The 24,458-nt window shown below is 40.8% G+C and overlaps 1 protein-coding gene across 3 annotated transcripts in view; it reads right to left on the reverse strand.

Annotated features, from left to right (window-relative positions):
- Positions 1-24,458, reverse strand: part of NTRK2 (neurotrophic receptor tyrosine kinase 2) — a 200,602-nt gene that overhangs the window by 50,584 nt on the left and 125,560 nt on the right. For 2 of the 3 annotated variants that reach the window (XM_042033716.1, XM_042033709.1), the window contains one exon: positions 2,899-3,029. In XM_042033716.1, the coding sequence (XP_041889650.1) occupies positions 2,899-3,029 (131 nt within the window). Of the gene's footprint in view, positions 1-2,898; positions 3,030-13,511; positions 17,340-24,458 lie in introns of those variants that run through there. The other variant, XM_042033711.1, reaches the window with a different exon arrangement.

Below are 24,458 nucleotides of genomic sequence, written 5' to 3' on the forward strand. Positions count from 1 at the left end.
GAGCAGCTCCCCACTCCGCCGCCACACACACGCTAGCCGGGGAAGGCAAGTACCCGGATGCCCGCGAAAAATGCCGGCCAAAGACGGGCCCGCGAAGCCAAACTGGGCAGGAGTTTGAGGGCACGTAAAAGCGGCTAGCCGCAGCACCACGAGGTCTGGCTTGTCTTTTTGCTTTGGGTCGCTTGGAGGGTCAGCTTGGCCCCTTCTGCTCCTGCCTTCGCGCCCTCTCCCCTGTGGTCCTGTCTCCCTGCCTGTGCCTGCGCCTGCTTTGCCCTGCTGTGCCCATTCCGGGAACTAGCTTGGCGCCATGAGGATCTCGTACCCTCAGCTGCCACCCGCACCCAGTTTCCAGCCGCTGCCCGCACCCAACCTGCAGCCGCCGCGGCCTGCATCTCGCCGTGGCCGCCGCTCCCGCCGTGTTCCCCGTGGTGCCCGCGGCAGCGAGCCCGGAGCACAACCCCGCGGCACCCAGCCTGCAGCCGCCGCCGCCCGCAGCCACCGCGCCCCGACGCTGGGAGACCGCAGCTGCTCCGGGAGCGCGCCTGTAACCACGGCAGCCTGCTCCCCGCCGACAGCAGGGACACGCAGCCTGCTGCTCTTCAAAAAACGCGGCCAACCTGCCGCTGCAGCTACACAAACGCTCCGCAGTTCTCAACACTCACGCTCCCTGTGCCTAATCGATGCTGTCACAAATAGCCGGGGTTCTGTGGTAACGCTGTCCCCTGCCTTCTGTTTCTTTCCCCCTTCTCTTTCTTCTCTCTCTTTCTGCTCCTTTTTCCTGTTCTTCCCGTCCCCCCACCCCCCGCCTTTTTTTTTTTTTTTTAATAAGTACACTTAGGTTTCTTTTTTGTTGTTGTTTGATTTGGTGGATTTTTTTTTTTTTATTATTTCAATAAACGGTTTTCAGATATAATATAGCCATGTTAGTGCTTGATTTTTCGTCAGAAAAATCTATCAAAAGAATCCTTCCCGGCTTCCCCTTTTATAGTGGAATGGGACAGCAGGTGAGGCTGTGCCTCCTGGCTGCTGAAATCTCCCTGGCATCAGCTTACTCTTCAGCAAGTACCTATTTCCACTGGGCTCACCAAATCTATTCGATAGTGATGGGTGTGCTCCAGTTTTGCCCATGGAGCTGAAGTGCTCTAAAGCCCTTGTGTGTCAGGAGGAGCTGCTCATTGCTGCTGGCACCCAGGTCTGCTCCTCTACGGCTAAAACTGCCAAATCCTGTGCTCAGGGATGGAGTCCAGACGCAGTCCTGCACTGGAGTGCAGGATAGCTCTCTGCACTCCAGTGGAGGCCCAATCCCTTGACCTCCAGCGTGACTGAAGGATACCTGTTATCTGTGGTTGGTAACCACAGTGAAAGAGACAAGCATCAGGCAATTAAACCCTCAGTTATATGAAGATCAATCCAGTGGCTCAGTTCACCAAAAAATTTGCTCTGTGATAACAGCCAGAGTCACATCTTTAAGAGACAATGACAGAAACATAAAATGGGCATAACCTGGTCTCAGCTGCCTGCAAGATTCTTATTAAGGACACTATAAAGAGAGGAAAAATAGTATAACAACCTGCCCAGAAAATGGATAGATTTGTCATCTAAATCTATGGAGACATATGTACCTTTAAAGGCTGAATGCTCTTCCATTTGATTTACACTGAGAAAGTGCAGTGCAGCATTTAACAGCAGAAGTGCTAGGCTCCATTTGGTCAGGACTTTCAAAAGGAACAAATGAATGGAAATACTTTTATTTTGCTATCAAGCAGTTCCCTGAAGTGATAGAGGAAAGGAAATTTCCATTATAGCTTCAACAAAATACAACAGAAAAATCATTCAGATCTAGTTTTGTCATCTCCTATCTCTTGGTTTCTCCTGTCTATGCTATATCCCTTCAGGGCTTAATTTTCTTCTCACCAGTCAACATGACTGAACTACTCCGAAGTATCAAAAAGCTTAGAACCTTGGCAAACCCAAAAACCTGCTATTTTTGATGGAGCACTCTACAAGTCTATCCTCCTTTTGTGTTCTTCCACTGTCAGATTCAAGACTCTATTTTTTGTTACCAAATTCAAAAAGATGATCTACTTGATTTCTTTTACTGTATGGTTTCATTCAAAATGTACACACGGTTGCCTAATTGTGACCTGTCAGATAAAATTATTTTCTGGTCACTAGGCACAGCCCAAATTCTAAACATCTATTCTCCCTGCACTTAATGAGATATTTCAAATGCTGGACACCTTGTTTAGTTTTTGGCAGAACACTACAGATGGAGATAAGAGATTGTTCCCAGGGAAACTTTGCAAACTCTGAGAGTGTAGTTTCACCAATACTATTTTCTAGCTAGATCCATGGCTAAGGTCAACAGCTAACCTCAGCTCTTGAATTCTGGAGGACAAAAATGGCTCCATGCAGCGAAGAAGGCTTGGTCTCCAAGCTATATTAGTGACAACTACACACAGAGGATTTCAGTTGCTGACTAAAAGAATGGCACAGTCCTGAAACAGAAAGGTGTTCTTTGTCTAGCAATTATAAACATAACCTATTCACTTAGCAAGTAACAGATTAATTTTTTAGACACACATATGTATCACATGCATTTTTAATGACCTAGACATTATTTTTCACTAATTGTACTTCAGACAGATCATAAAAGATTTTGCCCCCTCGTGACACAATCTGTTTCCTCCCTTCTCCTTACGAGATTCAGTTCTCATTTTATAATCCACAGCAAGATCAAATACCAAATTCTCTTAACACTCCATTAGCCTTGTGAACTCTTCCACATGTATCAGAACAGTTACACTGGATTATGAAATTGGCAAACATGATCATTTACAAACACAGCAGCATTAGTTGCAACCATGAATTAATAATGGTAACCCTAGACTCTTTTACCTTCACTGCCACCAAGATCTTGCCCTGCTCAGGACACAGGTTATAGCATTCTGCCAGAAAGACTTTCCCAAATGCTCCTTCTCCCAGTTCTCTTTTAAGAACGATATTGTGGCGCTTGATGTGATGCACAACTGTGAAAAGAAGACAAAAGGGAGGTCAGAAGTGAGCTGCAATTCCAGGAGGGGACGGACTCCACGCTTACAGCCACATGGAGATAGGATTCCCTGTAAAGTAGGGAAGGAATCAAAGGGCCCACATGTCATTTTTCACTGCTTTCTGCAAAAAGACTGGGTTTATATATTTATATTTGGAGGGTAGTGCATTTGCTGGATAAGAAGACACGGAATTAAGAGTCACCTGGGAACAGGCCATTTATCATCATGTTAACATGACTGCTGCAGAGCATACATAAGAGCCAATGCTACTTTTTAAAAAATATTAAGACAGTGAATCAGAAAATAAACCAAACCTTTGTCACAGCTTTTCTACTTTTGTACCTTTAACAATACCAGAACTCTCTTGTCCAAATCAAAATTTTAAAATTAACCTAAACCAAGAAAACTAAATGCGTCCTCTTTGAACTAAATGTGCCATAACACTCCGGTTTACTTACCACTTGTTCCACTGCTTCCCCACTTTGTGCTACACTACAGTTACAATAAGATAAGAAATTTTGTTCTCACAAACGTGATTTACAATATTGATCTGAAATAAAAGAAATAAAAGATGGACAAAGGTTTTAGTACACGTAGTGGACAGAACCTTAGTTCAATTGCTGCCCAGAATCAATTGATTCAAACATTGAAGTTGATGAACTTTTTTTTTACTTATTTTACATTCTCATTTCAGCAAAAGCTTCCATAACAATCTTTAATATTTAAACTATTGTACTAAATTTTGTAGAATACATTATCAATTTGCAATGTTCAAGCTAAATAAAGCAGTTCTAAGGACAGTTTAGCTGCCAATAGGGTGGACAGCTTGCGTTGCTGAAACTGTAAAATCCAGACAGCATCTGCTGATGATTTTAACCTCAGTGCACTTAGCTGTCTTTGCAAACATTGAAATTTAACCCTGCCTGGAAGAAGCCCATTTCCAACTTAAATTCTAAACATAGTGAATTAAATAGCAGTGCGCAGACATCAGTCTGGCTTCTGCAAGGGTGAAAATCTCACCGTGGCTGCTTAACTGCAGGGACCAGGACTGAACCCTGCCAATAATTTAGGATCTATCCGGATTCAGACCAACTCCTGCCTCCATACTTGCAAACATGCCTATTCCAAACCAGGTGACCACTTACACAAAAAAGCCCTTGCCTCCATGACTAAAGGATGGAAAATGGAGTGCTGATGATAACATCAGCAGAGAGAAATGGCACAGCCTGTCCCTATTCCTATCACCAGCATTTGGGAAAAGGACTGCAGTGTACAAGAGACCCACACCCTAAGCCTACAGCAACCTAACCTGAGCACACTGCATGTAAATACACTTCATATCCATGTGTGGGGACATGAGGGAAACCTGGTGCTGGAGCAGGCTCGGAGAGTGAGTGATTCATCAGGCATCTGCTGTCACGAGGTAGGCAGCACACCCGAGGAACAGATCTCCACCAGATCCAGCTGGCACCTGCTAGAAGGCCCCTGGCCAGCGTACAAGCAGGCCCCCCATATCCTGTGCATAGAGTGGGGAAGGCTGGATTCCCCCCACAGCCCACCAGACTCACCACGTTTTGCTGCTTTCCCCACAGTTGGTGGTTGCAGGGGGGAATATTGACAGCCTCCTTTTCTAATGCCAGGTCTTCCAGAAGAGGCCACACATCCCATTAGGTGCACATGAAATGAGACTGCACGGTACCTACATTTTTTACTCTTGTCACACACTGGTCTAGTGTAAGACTAAGTTTTGTCATGGTGATACTTTATTTGGTCAGCTACCAGAGCAGGTCCCCTGCAGTCAGCATGAATTTGCTTTTTATTTTCATTTCCTCCTCAGCACTGGCTTTGCAAGAAAGGCTCAAAATGCAGCCAGCACAAGACAGGCCTGAACCAAAATACACCTTTTCCTCACAGACACAAGTTAACCAGCATCCCTTGCCTCTGCTGATACTGGTCACAAGGCAGACCAGCAGATCTGAAGGACTGCTACCTTGGCATGCCACCCGAGCTCTGGAGTGTGGCACATCTCATCACCCGAGCTTTAAAAATGCTTGGTAATAAATGAGTGCTACCCCCTATCCCCGAAAAAACTTGCCATCCAACCCTGCCTCTTGGGGAATTCTCTTTCTCTCTGCCTTACTAGTATTGCCAGGAGGGTGCCTCTCTTCCTTTCGCAGAGGGGAAAGGCATCAAAGGCAGTTTTTCATTTGGTTTTGCCCACAGCTGCCAAAGACTCGGTGATGAAGGCAGTCTGAATTTTGTGTGGGTCTTCTCCATTTTGAGCCCATTATACTGCTAATGTTGGCCCTAGCAGTACAAAGGAGTATTTTGTGAAGCTCCTGGAGGACTTCACAAACAATAGAGTAAAAATAAATAAGAAACATATTCAATACTTCTCTGTAGTACACTTGCAGCTGCTGTTAAAGACTCTTACCAAGCATTTGAATAAACAATCCATCCCATAAACCAAACCGTAAAACCTGTAACGCAGCGAGGCGCAGAAGAGATCTGCACAGAATGTATTTGCAACTTGTTACACTCTATCCATTCCTGTTAACTTTTTGAGCTGCACTGAGTTACTAAACAAATAAAAAATGACAGTAAGTATGACTAAATGGGCAGAGATTAAATGTAAGAACAATGTAAGTAAATCAAACACATATGATGTGACGGATATATGAGCTAAGGAAAAAATCCGTTTAGCACACTCAGGGCCCCAGCTATAATGACACCATCTTCAGTGGGAGGATTGTTGAGCAGGAGATACACTGGAAAACCCAGGTCAAAATCTGCTTTCAGTTACTATCAGGATAAAGCAAATTATCTCTGTTAAAGTCCAAGAGATTATCCTGAATTTACATTGAAGAAGCAAAGCAGAATTTGGCCAAAGAGGTGACATAAACAAAGAAGCCATCTCGTAACACTGTCTCACAGGAAAAGGTAGACAAACATTCAAATGACAGCTGTGTATTTTCCTCCTTTGATTCTAACTGGCGATTGCATTTGACCTGCCATTTGTACTTTTAAGAGCATATATTCTCTGGTTTTAAATCTTGACTGATTACTGTAAAAAAATATGTTCCATTAAGCTAAAAGCTGAGTTGAAACACTTCAGAGAGAAGTGAAATAAAAAATACGAAGCAAGACAAAACAAAGAAGGGTAAATGCTGAAAAGAGGCATTGTTAAAACAACACCCACGCAGCCACACCCTTAGAAGCAGGGGGCTCCCATGGCTGACCTCAGGGAACCAGAGGGCAACTGGGAGCACAACTGCAGAAAAAGTTTCTCTTCTCATCTCAGGGTCTCAGAAGCATCTCACCAAAAGTGTTGGTATTTCACTCACTGGAAATGATGCAACACGTATCTGCAGGCATGGGACTGCACTCCCCAGGTAACCTTACCTTTGATGGTGAGGCTGAACAGAAAGGGTCACACCACATTCTGGAGCGGGTTCCAGCAGAACAGGCAACTCAGGATCACCTTACCTCTTTGAACTCCCTGAGCTGGACACAAATGAATCCTGCCACAGACAGCAGGATATGCAGCAGTATAAATTATTACCTTTTTCTGGCCATAATTAAAAAATAAAATGTGACAGAGTGGAAGTGTTTCCCCTCTGTCACAAATAATAGGTCTTAGCATTTTACCACCATATATGACCATTACACCATCTAAGTGGACCTTCTAAACTATATGGAGCATAATATTGAGCTGAATGACTTGTACGTGGCAGAAGACTGCCTCCAGAAAGAGACTGTGCCAGTCTTGATTTGAAAGTCTGAACTATCCACTTGCTTTCATGTGTAATCATTTCATTGCTAATAAAAATGCATGCCTTTGTCTCTTAATCATTAACTTGTCTGGCTTGCATCTTCCTCCCTTGATGTTTAGGGACTTTCTCTGATAGTCTGAGCAGCCTTTTAAGGTTTGGTATTAAATACATGTAATCAACACTCTTCTTGCTCTTGGTGAGGCAGAGAGACAGGAGTTCCTCCCCTCAGGAAAATATTTTCTCCAGTTCACCAGTCATTTTCATGAATTTTCTCTGGAACATTTTTTAACAACCTTTTAAAAGAAGTTGTTTCCAGTTGTTTTTTCCCAACTGGAAGCCACTCTCCACAAGGTTGTGATAAAAACCTAAAATCAGCTCCCTATCTCTGCACATCCATAGACTACACTAGTCCTTTTAAGGCTGGATTTCCTAGGGGGCACAAAAATTACATAGTTATGTTGTATGCATGTGAGTGTCTCATCTTGAAGACCTCACCCAATTACAATATCACAAATGTTGTAGGTTTCAAGTATGTTCCCATCTATCTCAGGAGAAGAGTGAGGAGATTAATGGAGAGACTGAAACATGGACTCACAGATGCACAATAAAAGCCACAGCTGACAGGCATCACTGCTCACTGAACTACCAACACCGTAAGATCCTTTTGTGTTGCATGCCCACTTAAATCATCTGCTGAGTCTGCTTCTGAGGATACTGTTCAAAATTTTGCTAGTGATACACGTGGGACAGTCCTGATGAAATTTGTTGTGCCAGGACTCTGTGAAGAGAACGAGGACCTTCAAGATGCCAAGAGACCAGGCAAGGTGATATTATAAACATACTCACAGATGCATAAGAAAAAGGCAGTCACAGAAAAGACTCAACTTGTGATGTGACATGAGGTGCCACAGAAAGACGTTTTGCAAATTTCTTCATTCCTTTTTCCAATCTTTCTATTGCAATTGTGGACTGAACTATTTCTAAGACCTTGCTAGATAAAAACAGGTGTAAACGGCCAAGTGATTGTTTAGATAGTATATAAAATTTGTACAGTGCTTGCCATTCACAAAAAAGAAGTTTCTGCTGGAATCCTATAGCAGAAGGGTACAAATTCACTACAAAGAGCAAGCAGCAAATCTAAACTGATAGCCATCAGATTAAGCAATAGCAGCATGTCTACAGTTTCTACAAGCTGTTGCCAGAATAGAAATTTTGGCATATTGAGATATCTACTCTTTAATGTGGCAATAAAAGCCAACAACAATGGCTTCCTTTTTTTTTTAACCTTTTGACCTGTCAGCCTTGCCTGGGTGCAGAAACAGGTCAGATCAGTTGTACCTTTCTGATTGTTTGATGCATTTATCCCATACAATATTTGTTACTTATTATTCGATATAAATTTTTGTGTAGTGCTATTGTTGTTTCATTTTTACCATATAGCAGCAACAATTGCTCATGTAAGGCTCATGCCCAGCTGGTAGGTGGGAACAATGTTTTCATATACGTATGTATACACATAGATATATATGCACACTTTATATATGTGTGTGTGTGTGCGTATCTTAATGTGCATGTGTATATATATATATGTACACACTATTATACATACATATGTATATATAATAGTCCACAGCTGAGAATCAATTTACACCTCTTCAACACAAGTAAATTAAGCTGACAGAAAGTCTCCTCTCAGTACCTCAGGTACTCTCTTCTAAATGAAACGTGCTGGTAAAGGCTACAGAAAACTGAGTAGGGAGGATTCACCGAACAACGAGGCCAGAAAGGCGCTTGGACCTAGTCACATTACCTGTGCAAGTACAGCTTCTGAAGCACTATGAGTCTTGTTTTGTGTCTTTCAGAAAAAACCCCAGTATAATTCAAGAGCTGCAAAACAGTTATCCTTGGGTGGCCATCAGTGATTTGTCAGCTCTCTCACAGGCATTAGATCCTAAGTGGGCCTTAAGGAGACATTTAACGGCCAGGTTGAAGAGGAAGTGATCTTCCTGGAAGAACTGGAGGCATTTATGAAAGGCAAATGAGTGACTGTCACAGGAATGGCCTCATTCCCAGGCACTTACTTCCTACTTGTCTAGAGCTACATCTGGTAAATCAAATAAATCTGTGATTGCTGCAGCTTAACCTTTCAGTTGCTTTGTTTACAATTTAAATCCTCACAGGATCTATATTTAAACCCCAGAATTTCTATTTTCCTGGGTTAGAATTAGGCTTCCTTTTGTAATACAGTGCTGCACCTCCTTGGAGGGTGCCCAGATCTCTCCTACCTTCCTAGAGCAACAGGGGCACCACAGTTCTTACCCAGTGTAAACTCACTGTGCTGTAGCAGGCATGGGTCTTCTCTGTCTGAAATGCAAGTGTTTACTGTCTTTTGGGGTTAATATTTGACTCCTGGTGAGGCACTTTACCTGACTCTTTTTTTCAGCAATTGATTTGGCTTAGCTGGCCAAGATCCTCTCATTTTGGCCACAGATAGCCATGATGCCATACTTGATTAGATCCTTATACTCAAATAAGCATCATGTAAGAAGAAATTCTAATAAAAATGCTATCACTGTTTTGAATGCACGAGTCTTATGAACTAAATTCACCCTTCATGGAAAAAAAATAATGAAGTCAACAGTTTATCCATATATGAACTTGCCCTGAATATTAAAACTAAGGTGCACAAGACCTTTAAAGTCCTAGCAACCTAAAACTGATCTTTTACATGCTAAAACAATTGGTATATACCAGAATAGCTGAAAGCTAAATTTGGCTATTTTCAGAATAACTAGCATATATTAATCATCTTCATTTCTCTTTCCGTGATGCTTCCAGCCTACTAAAAGCTTTTCAGCACTGTATGGTAAATCAGCTTTGAGCAGAAAACTGCCCTGGAATTTTGACAAAACTCTGCCTTTGCAGATATGTATACACTTAATTTATAAATGCCAATCTCAACGCACTTCTTCCAAAAGGTTAATCATCTTACAACTCAGAGGCTATTGTGTATGAGTTGCTGTATAAAACCTGTTAGTATTATTTTATGAGGGCAAATCTGGTCTGTCTTTCATGTTTAACTGGAGACAATGATCTCATTATGAACACCCTCCTCTTAGTTCAGACCTGGAAATCCTTTCCCTTCACACTATGCTAATCTTTAGGAATCTTCTGTGCTACAGAAATAGGAGTACTTGGCAAAGGATGGGGGAATACCGTGTAGCATATCTCATATAATAGATACTTGCAGAAGGGGAAGGGCCAATAAACATACTGTCTTCTAAATATTAACTCTCTTCTGTTTTCAGAAACAGACATAGTCTGAAAAGCATCCTAGGGTGCCAGCCTGAGAAGTAGGACCTGAAAGAAACTTACATCCAGAGGCTGAGCCATATTCAAGCTTAGTGTAAATGGGTATGAAGGTGAAATTCAAAGCAGATTGCACTGGTTGTGATGTACATTTCTCTGCTTTGCTTTTTCGCTTTTCATTTTAAAAGGAAAAGGAAATAATTTTATGGCTCTACATGAGGGAGTACAGAAGCGTTTTACTGGTGGCCTTTCAAAAGGAGATATGAAAAGTAAATCGAGCTTTCAAGCTTGTGAAGGAATAAACCATATACTTGGCTTGGCTCACAGTTGAAATTCTATCCCCTTATTTAAAAGTTAAGCACATACTCAATCTTTACCTTTTGATGAGCTATCTTTCTAAAAGACAGCATAGCATCTGATCAGCCATGTTAGATGGGTAGGTCTGCAATGTTACAGCTAATTTAGCACAGAGAAAACGTCCTAGGAGTGTGACAAAACCCAGTCTTACAGATCATTTTTGAGCAAATTATTTACCCTTTTCCTAATTTTTTTTCCCAATTCCTTTTACAGTTCTATCAGGCTGCAACACACTGTGTGGCCTTCTGTGAAAAAAAATGGAATCTTATGCAATTTTATATTATGCTTTGCTGTCTTTGAGCCAATTGAAATAAACCTTCCCCTAATCACAAGGCTCAGTCTCTGCCTGCTTCTTTAACTGCAAACAGCTAAGGCTTTGCCTGAATAACCTACATGGTTATTTGCTCTTCTGATTCTGTGCGTACCTCCTTCTTTCCTATGGGTTTTGCCATAAGTGGCCTTTAAACACAAAGAAAAGTTAAGAGTTTAGCCATCTCTGAGGAGGACCCACAAATGACACATAAAGACACGGGACACTGCAAACAAACAAAATATAAAATCTTTTCCACCCTGCATTATTTACTGAAAAACAAACTCATTAGAAAGACGAAAAAGAAGAAGTCTTCCTACACACTGACACAGAAAGAATGTCAGTTTGCCATCTGTCCTATGGGGACACAGAAGGGGTTGGCATTATACTGCCTGAGACACACGTGACAGGAGAGAAGACCAAAACATCATAAAAGGTGAACAAACCTGGACAAGCAGCTATTCCCTTTTACAGACTTGCTGTCCTTCAGTCTGCCTTCTTCCATGATGAGGCACTTGCTCTGCTTTTGTTTCACTGCCAGACTGCCAACCCTTTTTGTTAGGACATGCCATACACAGAGGCTTATGTCCCCATAGGGCATTTTCCCCTTGGCCCTGCTACTGTTTCAGAATTCCAGTGCTCATGATGTAATTGGCAGCATATGTATGCAAGGCACACCCAGAAAATTCATCTTTACCACTGGGCTGTGACAGATACCTCTACAGCAACCACAATGTAGTCAGAAGATTATTACATTGTACTCCCTTCAAACAAAAAGACCTGCAAGATTTCACTTTTAGGCCAACCAAATGGAGTCACAAAGGGTTGGCAAGACAGAACGTGCTGGGGATTTTTCAGGATCAAAGCCTCAGCAATTGCAAAGAAAAGATGACTTTTCTTTTGTCTTGTTATAAATGCCCTGGAAAAAAAAATCTTTCCATGTTTCCACACAAACATAGCACATGCTTAATTTTTCAAGCTTGAAAAGACCTTATTGCAGACCACACATCACCCTCTCTTCTGACATGATTCTTCTTTCCTGCATCCTCCAAAGGACTGATATCATAAAGTGTATGCTTATACAAAACAAATTATTTCATGTGTAAAGGCCATGAGGTTTCTATAGTTTGGGTGACTTATCATTCTTCAGGGTCTGACAACCTCCCCAAATCCTAGGGAAGGATGCAAATTAGACTGTACCATGCTCCTTGCGTTGAGCTTTGCTTAAGCAAACAGTGGTACTCCTATTTGGACATAATCTGTAAACTACATTAAACTATAGCCCAGCCAGATTTGAGAATACTAAGGGGTTTTTTAATAGCAGCAAGATGACTGCCTATTCTAATTGTCCTAATAGAAAATCCAGCCTGCCCCATGATAAAGTGAGAAAACACTTGTGACTTGTCAGTGGGAACAGGAGGATTTTCCCAGGTCATTCCTCTTGCAAAAAAAAGTCACACATTTTCTCTTCTCTCTTGGATCTGCATGTTATTTTCATGTAACATGAAAACTGACACACCTAGATAACAGACATAGCAAAGAGCATAAGAAATCTCCTTTCACTCACTTGAGCTCTGGATTGTGTTATCTGCCAGCTGAAATTATGTTTCTTGACATTTCAGACAAATAAGGAGGAATTTTACATCTTTGCTAAAACAAATTTGGTGAGGGAGCAAAAGTCTCCATTATGTCCAGCTCCTTGCAACTGATCTGCACAATATGCAGCCCAGGGCCAATTGTCCTTTAGTGGATCATAGGCAATGCCTTGCCCTGTATGCCTCCATGGCTAGGGACAGCCAGGCACCAGTCACTGACTCAGCACATAGTCGGTCTGTCAAATGGAGGCACATTTAAAGTAGCAGCAGAGAGTGCCTTGGTTCCACTGCAGACAACAAACCCACAGGTCTGTTTCTTTGCAAGATTTCCTCCAGACTCTGTTTAAATAAGGCCTTTGTAAATTCTCACTAACACATATAAATCCCCTCCCACATATCAATAAAATTTTATTTTAGAGAAGGAGAAAAAACACAGATACATTGATCAAAAGTTAAGTATACAGTATGTCAGCAGCTAATGAAAAACAAGCACCTGTCCTCCTTTAGGATAACAAGAGCTCCCCACAGGGTCCAGTGTGGTAACAGTCAGAGCTCCAGTACCAACAGTGACAAAACAACCACCACCAAATGGATCTTATTTTAAAGCTGTGGCCCATGACAAGGTTGAGGGCAAATTCAGTCTCTGCCAATATGCGTTCACTACCTAAAAGCATCTTGGTTTTGACTTGATAATTACGGTGTGCTGAGCCAACCAGCTGTCACTAAGGAACAGGAGCTGCCCAAATGAAGCAAAATGCATAGAAGTTTGCTGCTGATTTTTCACACAATAATGAACCCAGTTACAGCCTTTTGAGGCATGGAACTGAAAGACAGAAAGAGAGAGAGAAAAAAAAAAAAAAAGAAGAGGAAAGGGAGAAAGAAAGAGCTTTGAACATTTTGTTCCAGTCAGTTTCCAAGAATGAGGAAAACACCAAGCGAGATTCAATCAAAGGATGCCCTCCCACAGTCACGCTGTTGCTGTAGAATTGGCCACTGGGCAGATACCCGAGACATACATTTCCCAAAGCACACAGACCCAGTCTTTGCTGAAACATGAACTCTCACTGATGGCAGCACACATACATAGCAGGGCAAACAAGAAGAACGGCAGAAATGGCTGAATGAACTTTATTCAGGATCTGACATACAATGTCAGTATAATGAATGTGACCTAAAGAAGATTGTTACACTCATAACCAGACTGAGTTGGCAGCTTTGACCAATTAGTACCAGTTCATTTTACCTTGATAGCTAGTATACACATATGATATTCTGTAAAACCTTAATAGATGTCACCATAAATCACAATCCTTTTTGTCCCCTGCACTCTTTACATTTGGAAAGTACTTTCAGCTGAATCTTCTTTAATACTAGTTGTAGACTGAAATTAATGCAAATGTAATTCTGGCAGTCTCTGCAAGACACCAAAAATGCATGAACCAGAAAAGTTCTTTTCTCACCCAGCATCTATATGACTACTGCTCTTGAAAACCAAAACTGTTTTGTTCCAACTACTGCACACCATGATATTTACAGCAACTTCAGTCTGCACAGAACTAAGGCAAGATGTAGGGGTTTTCTCCCCTTCCTCCTGAAGTTCAAGTTCTCTCCCAGAGCAACAAATACTGGTTTGCCGACATACTCACCTACTCGGGAAACATTTTAAGCAGCAGTAACCAACACAAACAGCTGCTACATTTGTTGCACTGTAATGGCAGAGTACCCCATGGGCTTATCAGTAAAGGAAATAGTAAAAATTGCCATGATTTTTACTGTTGCCAGTGAAAATGCTGAATTCTTGTCTCAAGCTGCTCGAACTGACCGTTGCAGCCAAGGAAATGGGTGCTGATATGTCCCCGGCCCGCACTTAGCTAAAATACTGAGGTGCTGTTAAGCCAAGATGTCACCAGGGTACCTTAACAGACCACTTTACGGGCAGTGTTTATTAACTGCTGCCTCCTGCAAGACCACCACCAGCAGGAGGGCAAGTACAGACTTGCTTTTAGGAAGGCCTTGTCTGAGGTCTTGTCACACTGGAGGGACACTTTGCCTTTTGGTAGTCCAACATCCACAAAATGGCTCTCAAGCAATTTCCAGGGGTCTGTGTTTCTAGCCTGTCCTTCAGAATTTTAATGAGGAGGAAGGGTCAGAAGCTAACATAATTATTTATAAACCAGTGTCAAGATTTGTTGAGTAGCTTTTCTAGTGTTTTCCCACGTACAGCTCTCAACTAACTTATAGACTAGTGCATTGCTTTAAACATTGCTTGTCATATTTATTCTTCCCTTCTTGTAACATTTTCTTCAGTAAGAGAATGGTAATTCAGCCACATGTTCCAAGAATATAACAGGCTCTAACTGCAAAAATAACCATTACTGATTTGTTTTTTTCTTACAGAGAAACTACAGAGAGACAACATTGTTTACTTCTGAAGACTAGATATGCACACACACACACACACACACACAGATGAAAAGGTATTTGTCATCAGCATTTTGGCAAACAACTCTTATGAGGCTTCTGTTGAGTGAATCCCTTTATGACAGTTTTCCCCACCTCAAAAATGAGGCCAGAAATGGATACCTAGCTGTTTCACAATAGTGGTGGGGATTTAAAAAAAATATTAGTTATTTTCTACTTGAATAGTGTCACAAAGCTATAAAACATAAGTTATGTATTCATCAAGATTCTTATTTGGTATATTTTGAAAACAATGGCACAAACGCCTTGCTGCCATCACTTTCTTAAATTCAAAATCTCGAGTGGAAACTCTTCAGATATGAATTTGGCTGCAATAAATACTTCCTTGTAATTTTACTGGTTCTGGCCTCCTTAAAGTGTATTATAATGCACTCAAAAATAAAATAAATTGGTAAGAATACATTCAGGAAAAAAAAAAGATTTTAAAACAACACTGTTTCTCTTGCATTGCATTCAGAATTATTTTATATGCCATAAAAGTAATCCTCACTCACAAAATGTGAGCTGGGAAAACAAGTGGAGTTCTTCCAGATTAAGTGTCACAAAGAGAAACTGCTGAAGAAAGCAAATAAGAAACCCACAGCATCCCCTAATTTAAGACACATTAAAACAAACAAACAAACAAACAAGAAACAACTTGCCTTGAACAAAGGAAAACGTGAGGTCTGCTGCTAGCTGTGTCCTAATTCTTTGCTTATTCCAGTCTGAATGTTGTTAGTTTACAGTATTGTATGTACTATCCTCCATAAAAATAAACAGGCCCTCAGGGATTAACATACCCCAACCAGCACTTCAAAACTACTTGCAGTAGCTCTCTTTCCACACCTTCATAGATGTAAACAAATAAATATTTCTGAACAGGAGCTGCTGGTATCATCTGCCTTTGTATTGTGCCAAGTAGGCTTTTGAAGTGCCAATTGTTGTGGAAACTGAGGAAAATGGTAAATTGCATCCTAATGAGAGCTATTCTAGCTAAGCATCAGAACAACATCAGTAGGAAAAATCTCTTCTCAATAGTATTTTAAAAGGTATTTTTCCCCATAATTTACCAAGTTGAAAGCTAGGACAGTAGCTAGGAGCAACCAGTTTGAAAAACCTGCATTATCCTTGCTACTGTCCAAAAAGAACTGTGCTTTCACATATAGACTTTGCTGGAAGCCCTAGATAAGCACAGCTGTGACAAATCCTGCTCCAGTACAACGTTTTTAGTTCAAGTCCAGCTCTGCAGGATTCTGACATAACTTTCCCAAATCCGTGACAGACTTGTCACTGACAATGAGGGGAACTTGAAACAAACAGTCTCACAGAAATGAGGGATATCTTACCACAGAAATACCTCAGAAATTTGACGGGTTGTGAGTGTGAATGAAAAAACAGTATACACAAAGAAAATGTGCTACATGCTGCAGTTCTCCACCCAGTAATTCATATCTGCAGGTATACAGGAGAGGAGGATGATCCACGTTGTGGAATTTATTGAGAAGGAACACAGTGGAGAGATAAAATATGGGCAGGGTACAGCATGAACTCTAAAAAATAGAAAGAAAAGGAAGATGACTAAACTGCTCCAGTTCAAAAGAAAGGGGGTCTCCAGACCTCAGCTGATCAGTAGTGCTAAACAGATATCCCCATTTTCTCACTTCAGCACTTTAGGTCCTGCTAATTCATGTTTCTTCATTCTTAACAGTGTTTTGCAGCTGCTCAGGAAGATAAACATCTATCCTGCAAAGAATTCCCTTAGAGATTTTAGGCAACATTTTACATAAATACTATGCCTAGTACAGAAAGAATTTGTCCATATCCAAACTGACACAAGCCACTTATTTCTGCAGAGTGATTTTTTTTTTCTGTTGTTACACTAGACAAGTCATATTTGGGATATGTTTAGGAAAAAAGACAGAAACTTTTGCTAGCTTCTATATCACTACTTCTTAATTACTCAACTTTATTTTAATGCCACATATTGCACAGCTGCTAGCCTGTTGGAAATATTTCTGTATCCTATTTGGTTAGTTAACCTACAGTTTCAGAAGCTTGTGATCTCTTATGGAAGTTTGCAGATGTAGTTCCCTCTCCCTCCCCAGCTATAGCATGACAATGCATGCCAGAACATAAGCTCTGGCACATACTTTGGAGACGGATGTGGAAAGGTTACACAGTTTTGCAATAAATTCATTATGATCAAGCAGCACCAGTTAAAGCAATCACTCTCCTGGCCAAAGAAATAAGTGAGGAAAAGAAAAACAAAAAAACCAGGTCTTCACTTTTCTGATGTCCTGTTGCATCAAAGCACAGGTTGCAACAAGCTGAGAAAGTGTAATGTGCTTCAACGTCTTTTTCAGTTGCTATGGTACAGTTTCTTATGGAAAATTCCTTGTTCTGCGTGATGTTTTTCCTGCCTCATTTGGGATGGCAGAACCGTTCCTTGTGTCACCTGAGAAACCGGGCTGTCAGTTTCCACCTATTGGTGAGAAAGAAACTCATCAGCAGCAGAACTCAATGGAAAATTCCTTGGTTAGAAGTTTCTGCGCTGGAGGCCAACATGACAGTGGGGAGCAAGGACGGATAGGTCAGGGGATGAGGGTGCCACACAGGAGATCTGGCTTCCACCTCAGGGTCAGACACATATTTCCTGTGTAACCTGGGGCAAAGGACTTAATCACTGGGACTCCCTGCTCATACAGGCAGGACAACCAAGCATCCTTTCCCCGTTCTTCACCCTGTGTGTGAAGCCCCAGGTCTGTAACCTGCCCACAGGACAACCAAGTAGCTCCAGGTTACAGGAGTGAGGCCGTAGCCCAAAAGCTCTTCAGGCAAGGATTATGTGCACCTGCAGAGCCCCCAGTGCTTTGCACGGTGAGGTCTTGTTTGGACCATAGGGCTCTAAAGTAATGCATGGAAATAATATTAAGTAATTTCATTATTCTCTGTTTTTAAGGAAAAATATCAACAAAGGAGGGAAAACTCCAGCTTTACTGTACAGCCAAATAGGAAAAACACTGGGCTTTTGGAGGAGATCTGCAATCTATTTTCTGCATAGATAATACTGAAAATTACCAGAAACACACTGTAAAAATGGTATTATAGCATCACACTAGTGATACAAAGCAGTCAGGGATCAGGCCTTTTCACTAGGGAATTTTCTTGTATGGACTAGTTGGAAGTAATCCGATTTTAATGTGACATTTTTCCTGCTGGAATGTTTGCCCTTCCAATCAAAAAATAATTACATTCTACCACTTTTGATTCATGACAAAAACAAAGCATGGTTGAAAAGAAAAACTAAAAAAAGCCTTAATATTTTAATGCAGTTGGATACCTGCGGTACTTCAGAATGCTGGCATTTCCATGGACTCCCTATGGTGGTGAGAAGAGCTTTTGACCTCTCTGAGGAAATGGGTTTTGAAAATAATAAATGCGTAAGTGTTTGAAAAGAGACTCCTTTAGTAATGTCTGTCATGAGAATGAAGAGAATTCAAAGTATGACAATACAAGTGCATTCCACAGGACAATTTTTCTGGTGGTGCCAATATTTAAAGCTCCATTGACTTCAGTGGAGTTTCACCCTTTAATCCAAGAAGGTTTGGACTTGTTGGATATCACTTGCAGTAACACACAACCCTTTTTGTCTTTTAGAGTCCCTTACAGACAAGTTCAACAAGAAAATTAATGGAAACAGGTGTAGGAATGAAAGAAAATATACTAATATTAATTACACATGAGTCAGGACATTCAAAATTTTGATTCCCATAGCATTAATTTCAGCATAAAGCTAGTAAAAAATTTCACTGAAAAATATTAATGATGTAAAATAAAGTTTCAAATATTTAGCAGCAGAAAAATACTGATTTTCAGTTACTTTTTTGGCTTCCTAAAACAAAGAATCAAATTTAACATTCCAAAGTGGGACAATCCTTCCCCTCCCCCATACCAGCACACACAAAACCACTCTTACCCATATTTTTAAAATATTTTCCCAAATTGAAATATTTTCAAAAGAAGTATTTCATTTAAAAATACCAACTTATTTAAATTTCAATGAAGATTTTTATCTGTTTCAACAGTTCAAGTTGAAACTTGAGACAAAACTGAACCAAGTGCCCTCTGCTTTCTCTTATACTTTAAAGCAGCAAGTAATTTTTAAATGCTGAAATCTCCCATGGGAGGAAAATTCTATTTTTGAACAGCTTTACTTCTGTGCATTTAAAATCTCAGCTACTACCCTGTAAATCTGGAGGGTGAAAAGTTATACTGAAGATGGAATAATTCAGTAAAGGCTGCATTATTCTGGCTGTACAGGGTGGTTGGTAAAGGCAGCAGGACCTTCCTCTCACTTTGCATTATGATGGAGGAACCACTCTTTCAAGGCTGCCACCAGATGAACTGGTTGCCAGCCTCACACAGAAGCCCGTACAGGATCCCTGCACACCAGCACATTGCTCCATTGATTATTTTCCTCATTCTACCAATTCTACCAATAGGAAACTTATCCAATAAAAATCACATGCAAGTCAAAAATCTGCTAAGAATGGAAGTTAAAACTCAGTTCTAAGCACAACAAGGTTCTAAGCTAGATCAAATTAAGTTATGGAAGTTTGAACCAAAATCCAAGACTTGAATACATCTTACTTTTGACAAACTTTATATTCTGATCTGAATTCTGCGAGTTAAAAGCAATTGCTCTGAAAATCACTCCCCGACTGAACTAAGTGATAAAAATGAAAGAGGAAGTCTGCATTTTAACTCCTATGTTACTGCAAAGACTTGTCTATGTACCAGTCCTTTAGAATAGCAGAAGTTTTTCATGCAACAGTATTTCTGTGTTACAATCCAGCATTTGGATTATGATGGGCCTTCTCATCTTCAGTAAGGATGGTGCTGCTATATCAATATTCCAAATAAAAGAAAATCTGAAGAATATTCCTCTGCTTCTCAGCAGCCAGTGTAAATTAGGATAACCCTTAAATACCCTGACCCTTTGATAATCACAAGCACTGCTGTTACATTTCCCTTCTCCCAGCATCTTAATAATCTTCCTCCTTGTATGTCCAGCAGCACAAGTAGCAGCTGGGGTCCGGAAGAGGGGGGCACAGACTGATACAGAAATAAACAGTGACCTAAAAGAGGTTTTTGTTCTTCCTCTTGTACTCTATGGATCCTTTCACACTCCCCAAAGATCTGAGACATTTTATAATTCTCACCATAATGCAATGCCATCAGGTATTCAAGAAGACTTCCCTACTGAACATCTAGAGAAGCAATAAACACCAGTTTAAAAACTATAGAACCAAATCAACAAATGGTTAAAGCCACAGGTTACAAGGCCCTGCCACACCAACCTCCAGTTCTCTTCACTAGGGTGAAATAGGAGTGTGGGTAAAATTCCCTTCTCAACCCAACCAGCCTAGTCAGCTGTCAGGATGAAACATAGGAAAACTGGAAAACTTAATGAACACCGTGGCCTAGTGAAAGGCAATTAGAAACTCCTTAATCAAACACTGCCACATTTAACAAGTCAGGTAATGTAGGAAAAGCAAAGCCTACTTGCCTAAATCCTTTTGCTTTCTGAATCCTAATCCTGAAGCCAGGTAGAACAAGGTACCAGAGAACAAGGTAGGTAGAGATTTTAAATGCTTTATGTTTGGAGAAGTACAGCTGCAAAACCTTGGCTTCATCTGAATAAATTGCCAACAGGCCTACCCTTTTGTCTTGCTTGTCTTTTATTTCCTTTTCCCTCCCCCATTCTCTCCTTCCTTTTCTTTGTTTGGAAGAGGGAGATCTGTACACTTTGCCGTCTCCCAGAGTGCCACTTCTTACCGGAGCCCTCTTTGGTTTTTGCTTGGGTCCAAGTCATAGGCTTTTGTATTTTCCTATCCCTTTTGTCTGAGCATATGTGCTGCATCTTTGTGATGTTGGTTTGGTTTTGTCCAGACTAATTAGTTTTCTTAGTAATTGTTTCTCGCAGTTTATATTTATGACACCAGGCTCACCCTTAACATGCTTCCTGGCTTAAACATCACCTAAAGATAAGAATTTTTCTCCATGTTTGCAACATGGGCATTATTCCCTGTAGCAAAGTCTAAGGACATACAATGTGTTCTGCTCATACAGAGTAGCTGCCTGTTAAAGGTAATGAGCAAAATGTTAAAGAGTTCACATTGACTTTCCTTTGTTCCATAATCTTGCTATAAAATGTAACAATATATTTCATATTTTTCCATTCAGGTACAGGGTGCATTTCATAAGTCTTTACATTATTTTTCCCTGATGCTTTGCTCTACCACCTTTCATTGGGTTGAAGAGGAAGGGAGAAGAAACTATTGTGTTCTGTGAATCCAACTATCAACCTTCTGTAGATCAGACTGAGCACTAGCTGTTCAAAAGTGTGATTTTACTTACAATCATCCTACAGCTTGCACAGTTTAACAACACACAGAAAGAACCTCAGTAATTCAAGTGTATCAGAATGCAGAAATGCTTAGCTTGCACAATATTAAATGGCTCATTAATTTACTTAAAAGCAACAACTCAAAAGCTAATTCCAAATACAAAGAAAACAGTACTAGCTGGGTTTGGTTCAAATATGTTCAAATAGGCTTTCATCTATGGCCTTCTTAGACTGATTACCCAGAGACTTAATAAGCCACGCAAAACTTCAAGTCCAGCTCAGCACTGACACAGTCTTTCAGAATTTCAACCAGAAAGCAGAGTAGGGAATAATGAGCAGCTTGTGAACATGGAGGGTTTATATCCTAGTTTGTGAACCAGGATTTCCTTCCTTATTACATGAGTGTTGAGATCTAGGAAAGATTTAAATCCAGGATTGATATCTTTCCTGAGACCACATTTCCATTTAAATAATTGCTCTTCTTTCTTAAGAATGAAAACCCATCTCTTGAGAAGCTTTAGCTAATGAACAGTGTGTATTTTAACAGGTATGACTGCATATAGTATACCCTTAGAGAAACACCACAGAAAGCATAACAAAATGTTTCTTAAAAGCTTTTACAGACATCTAGATGGGGCGTGTGTCTGGTTTGATGAGGCCAAGAGCTCACTGTGGGTGGGCACAGTCCTTTCTATATGATGAAAAATAACTATTGCACACATAGGCAGAAATTCCATTCCAAACAAAACCCAACCAACCAACCAACCAAAAAAACCCCAACCTGAACAAAAAAACCCCAAAACCATAAAAAACCACAAAAACAACAACAACAATTTTTCTGTACATTTTCTCTCCCTTGTTATGAAAAACACGCAATGCTTTTCTGTGTTTTTGCCATAGAAAGTGGTCTATATATTTCTGTATACATATCCTGTCAATAAACACAAGCTGCAAAGTTGAGATGGCAAAGCTGTCTTCTGCAGGAGCAGTGAACACCTGTGTGCTTTGTTCTGTCTTGAAAACACTCTATCTTGCACTCAAAAAAAGAAACCTACCGGTGCAAAATAAATCTCTTACCAAGTTGTTTAATGTTGCCATTTACCACAGCCGTGTTTCAGATGTTGAGGCCAATCTTGAAACACACAGAGATCAGTCGGCAGGAAAGACTCATGTTGGTTAAAATAGGAAATCAGTTCTGGATTTGGCCTCTAGAGGAAAGCTATCACTGCAAAGAAAAGTTGAATCTTCTCATCCTCCTCATTTCATCGAAAGTTGGACTTGATGATCTTGGACTTTTTTTCACTCTTAATGATTCTATGATTTCTGAAAGGTACGCCTTGTTTTGCACTGTGTTTATTTGGTGTGGTACAATTTCAGTGTTCTCTAAAATGCTGCCATTGAAAGAGGCAAAAAATTGTAACTTTAAAGTGCAATACAACATTGTGGTAAATGTGGGAAACCATTTCCAGGAAGGAAATAGGCTGCATGAGAATGCATAATGCAAAAGCCTTTAGCAAGTTGGGAAATAGTCATCTTCCTCTTCAGTAAAAAAGCTAAGACAAAAAGGAAATATCTTCTCCAAGAAGTTCTCTGTGAACTTCTGTGACTTTGAGTCTTCAGTCTGTGCTCCCATACCACATCTTCAGGATGAGAATTGTGATTTACTGTGTTTGAAACGACACCTCACTGAAAAAATGCACCCGATGTCTCCTCTCAGGGTTGGGCACAAGGCTGAAAGGTGCTCTCCTTTAAGGCTGAGATGAGCACAGAGCTTTTGAGCTTCATATCTGATGCCTGCTGGCTGATGTGATCTGGGGCTGGCTATGGCATCTGAAGGAGTCCAACCCACTAATTCACCCTGCCCAGTAGTGGCCACAGAACTGATGTGACAGGCAGTTTACACCTGCAGTCAGCCATGGGCTGCAGAAGCTGAGGGACTGCAAACTTGCCTCTACTTGTCCTGACACAGACGGGGTGCCCTTATCCAGGCACCCTGTGAATGCTGTGGGGGTTCAGAGCCCTCAGGGCAGAACCAAAGGCTCACCCCTGTGATTGCACTGAGTGCAGAACACTAATCATCTCTGATCTTGCTAACACCGTTTCACGTCATTACCTGCCAGGACAGATGAGCATCAGCTCTCTGCTGCAATGGTTGTGGGTGATCTGTGACCTTCTGGCCTTTTAGCTGCTTCTGATCTCTCTTCTCTGCTCTGAGCATTTCAGCATAGAAGGATATAAATATGTTGCTGTTAATGTCAGGGAAGCTGCTACATACTATTCTGGGAATATCAACTTGTTTATTAGACAGGGTTAGTATCTACAAAAGGACATCAATGTGTTACTGAGCATAAGCCAATCTTTAGGTGTTAGAAGACATGAAAGAAATACACACCTTAAGGTTATTGGATATTTATTTGAAGAAAGGATCCTAATAGGTACTGCCATTGTCAGGACTAGAAGAGTTACTACCACGATCCACTGTAGCAATCTGTCCATTCCTGAACTGAGCAGATAGAGTCCACAAAATAAAGTGAGAATTTACTATCAGCATAAGCGGGAATGGCATTTCTGGGCAATGATAAATCATTTCATTCTCACCTGATTATACAGCACCTTTGCACACCTGCCATTGCACAAGTGAACTTCATGGACTGAAGCATCACAAACCCATCAGAACACAACACTCTGTAACAAGGTATTTCCTCTTCTAAATCAGAGTATGGAGAATTAGCCTATAAGCTTTTCTCTTGTTCTTTACCACTCAAGAAGGAGCTTTTCAAGCTTTTCTATGCAGGGCAGGTCAATGCATTTCTGTCTGGAGGCAATCCCATTGCTATTTCAGTCTCAACAGCCTCTCAAGTGGAGTCTGCAAATACTGCAAAACTTTTCTTCTGATGAAAATAAAACAGGGACAAGATAAATCATGTCCTCCTGCAAAGTGGTTGGAACAAATCAGACATGTATTTATTGTGTTTTCTTTGCCAAAAGCTGAGGCTGAGTTTCTTGTTTCTTTTCCATTTGTTTCTCCCTTTTTCTGTTCCTACTTTGTCTGGGACATGTTCCACTTGATGAGTATTGTTTTCAGCTATTTCTTGGGATTTTTTTTTTAAGGCAGCCACAGGCCTTCCAAGCTATGGGCACCAAAAAAAAAAAAAAGCCTAAGAAACCAAATCTAAAGAAATCCTCAGCAAC

The sequence above is a fragment of the Corvus kubaryi genome, unplaced genomic scaffold (genome assembly GCF_017639235.1).
Source record: "Corvus kubaryi isolate FWS band 111438036 unplaced genomic scaffold, C.kubaryi_AGA036_p1.0 37357, whole genome shotgun sequence".
Classification (NCBI taxonomy): domain Eukaryota; kingdom Metazoa; phylum Chordata; class Aves; order Passeriformes; family Corvidae; genus Corvus; species Corvus kubaryi.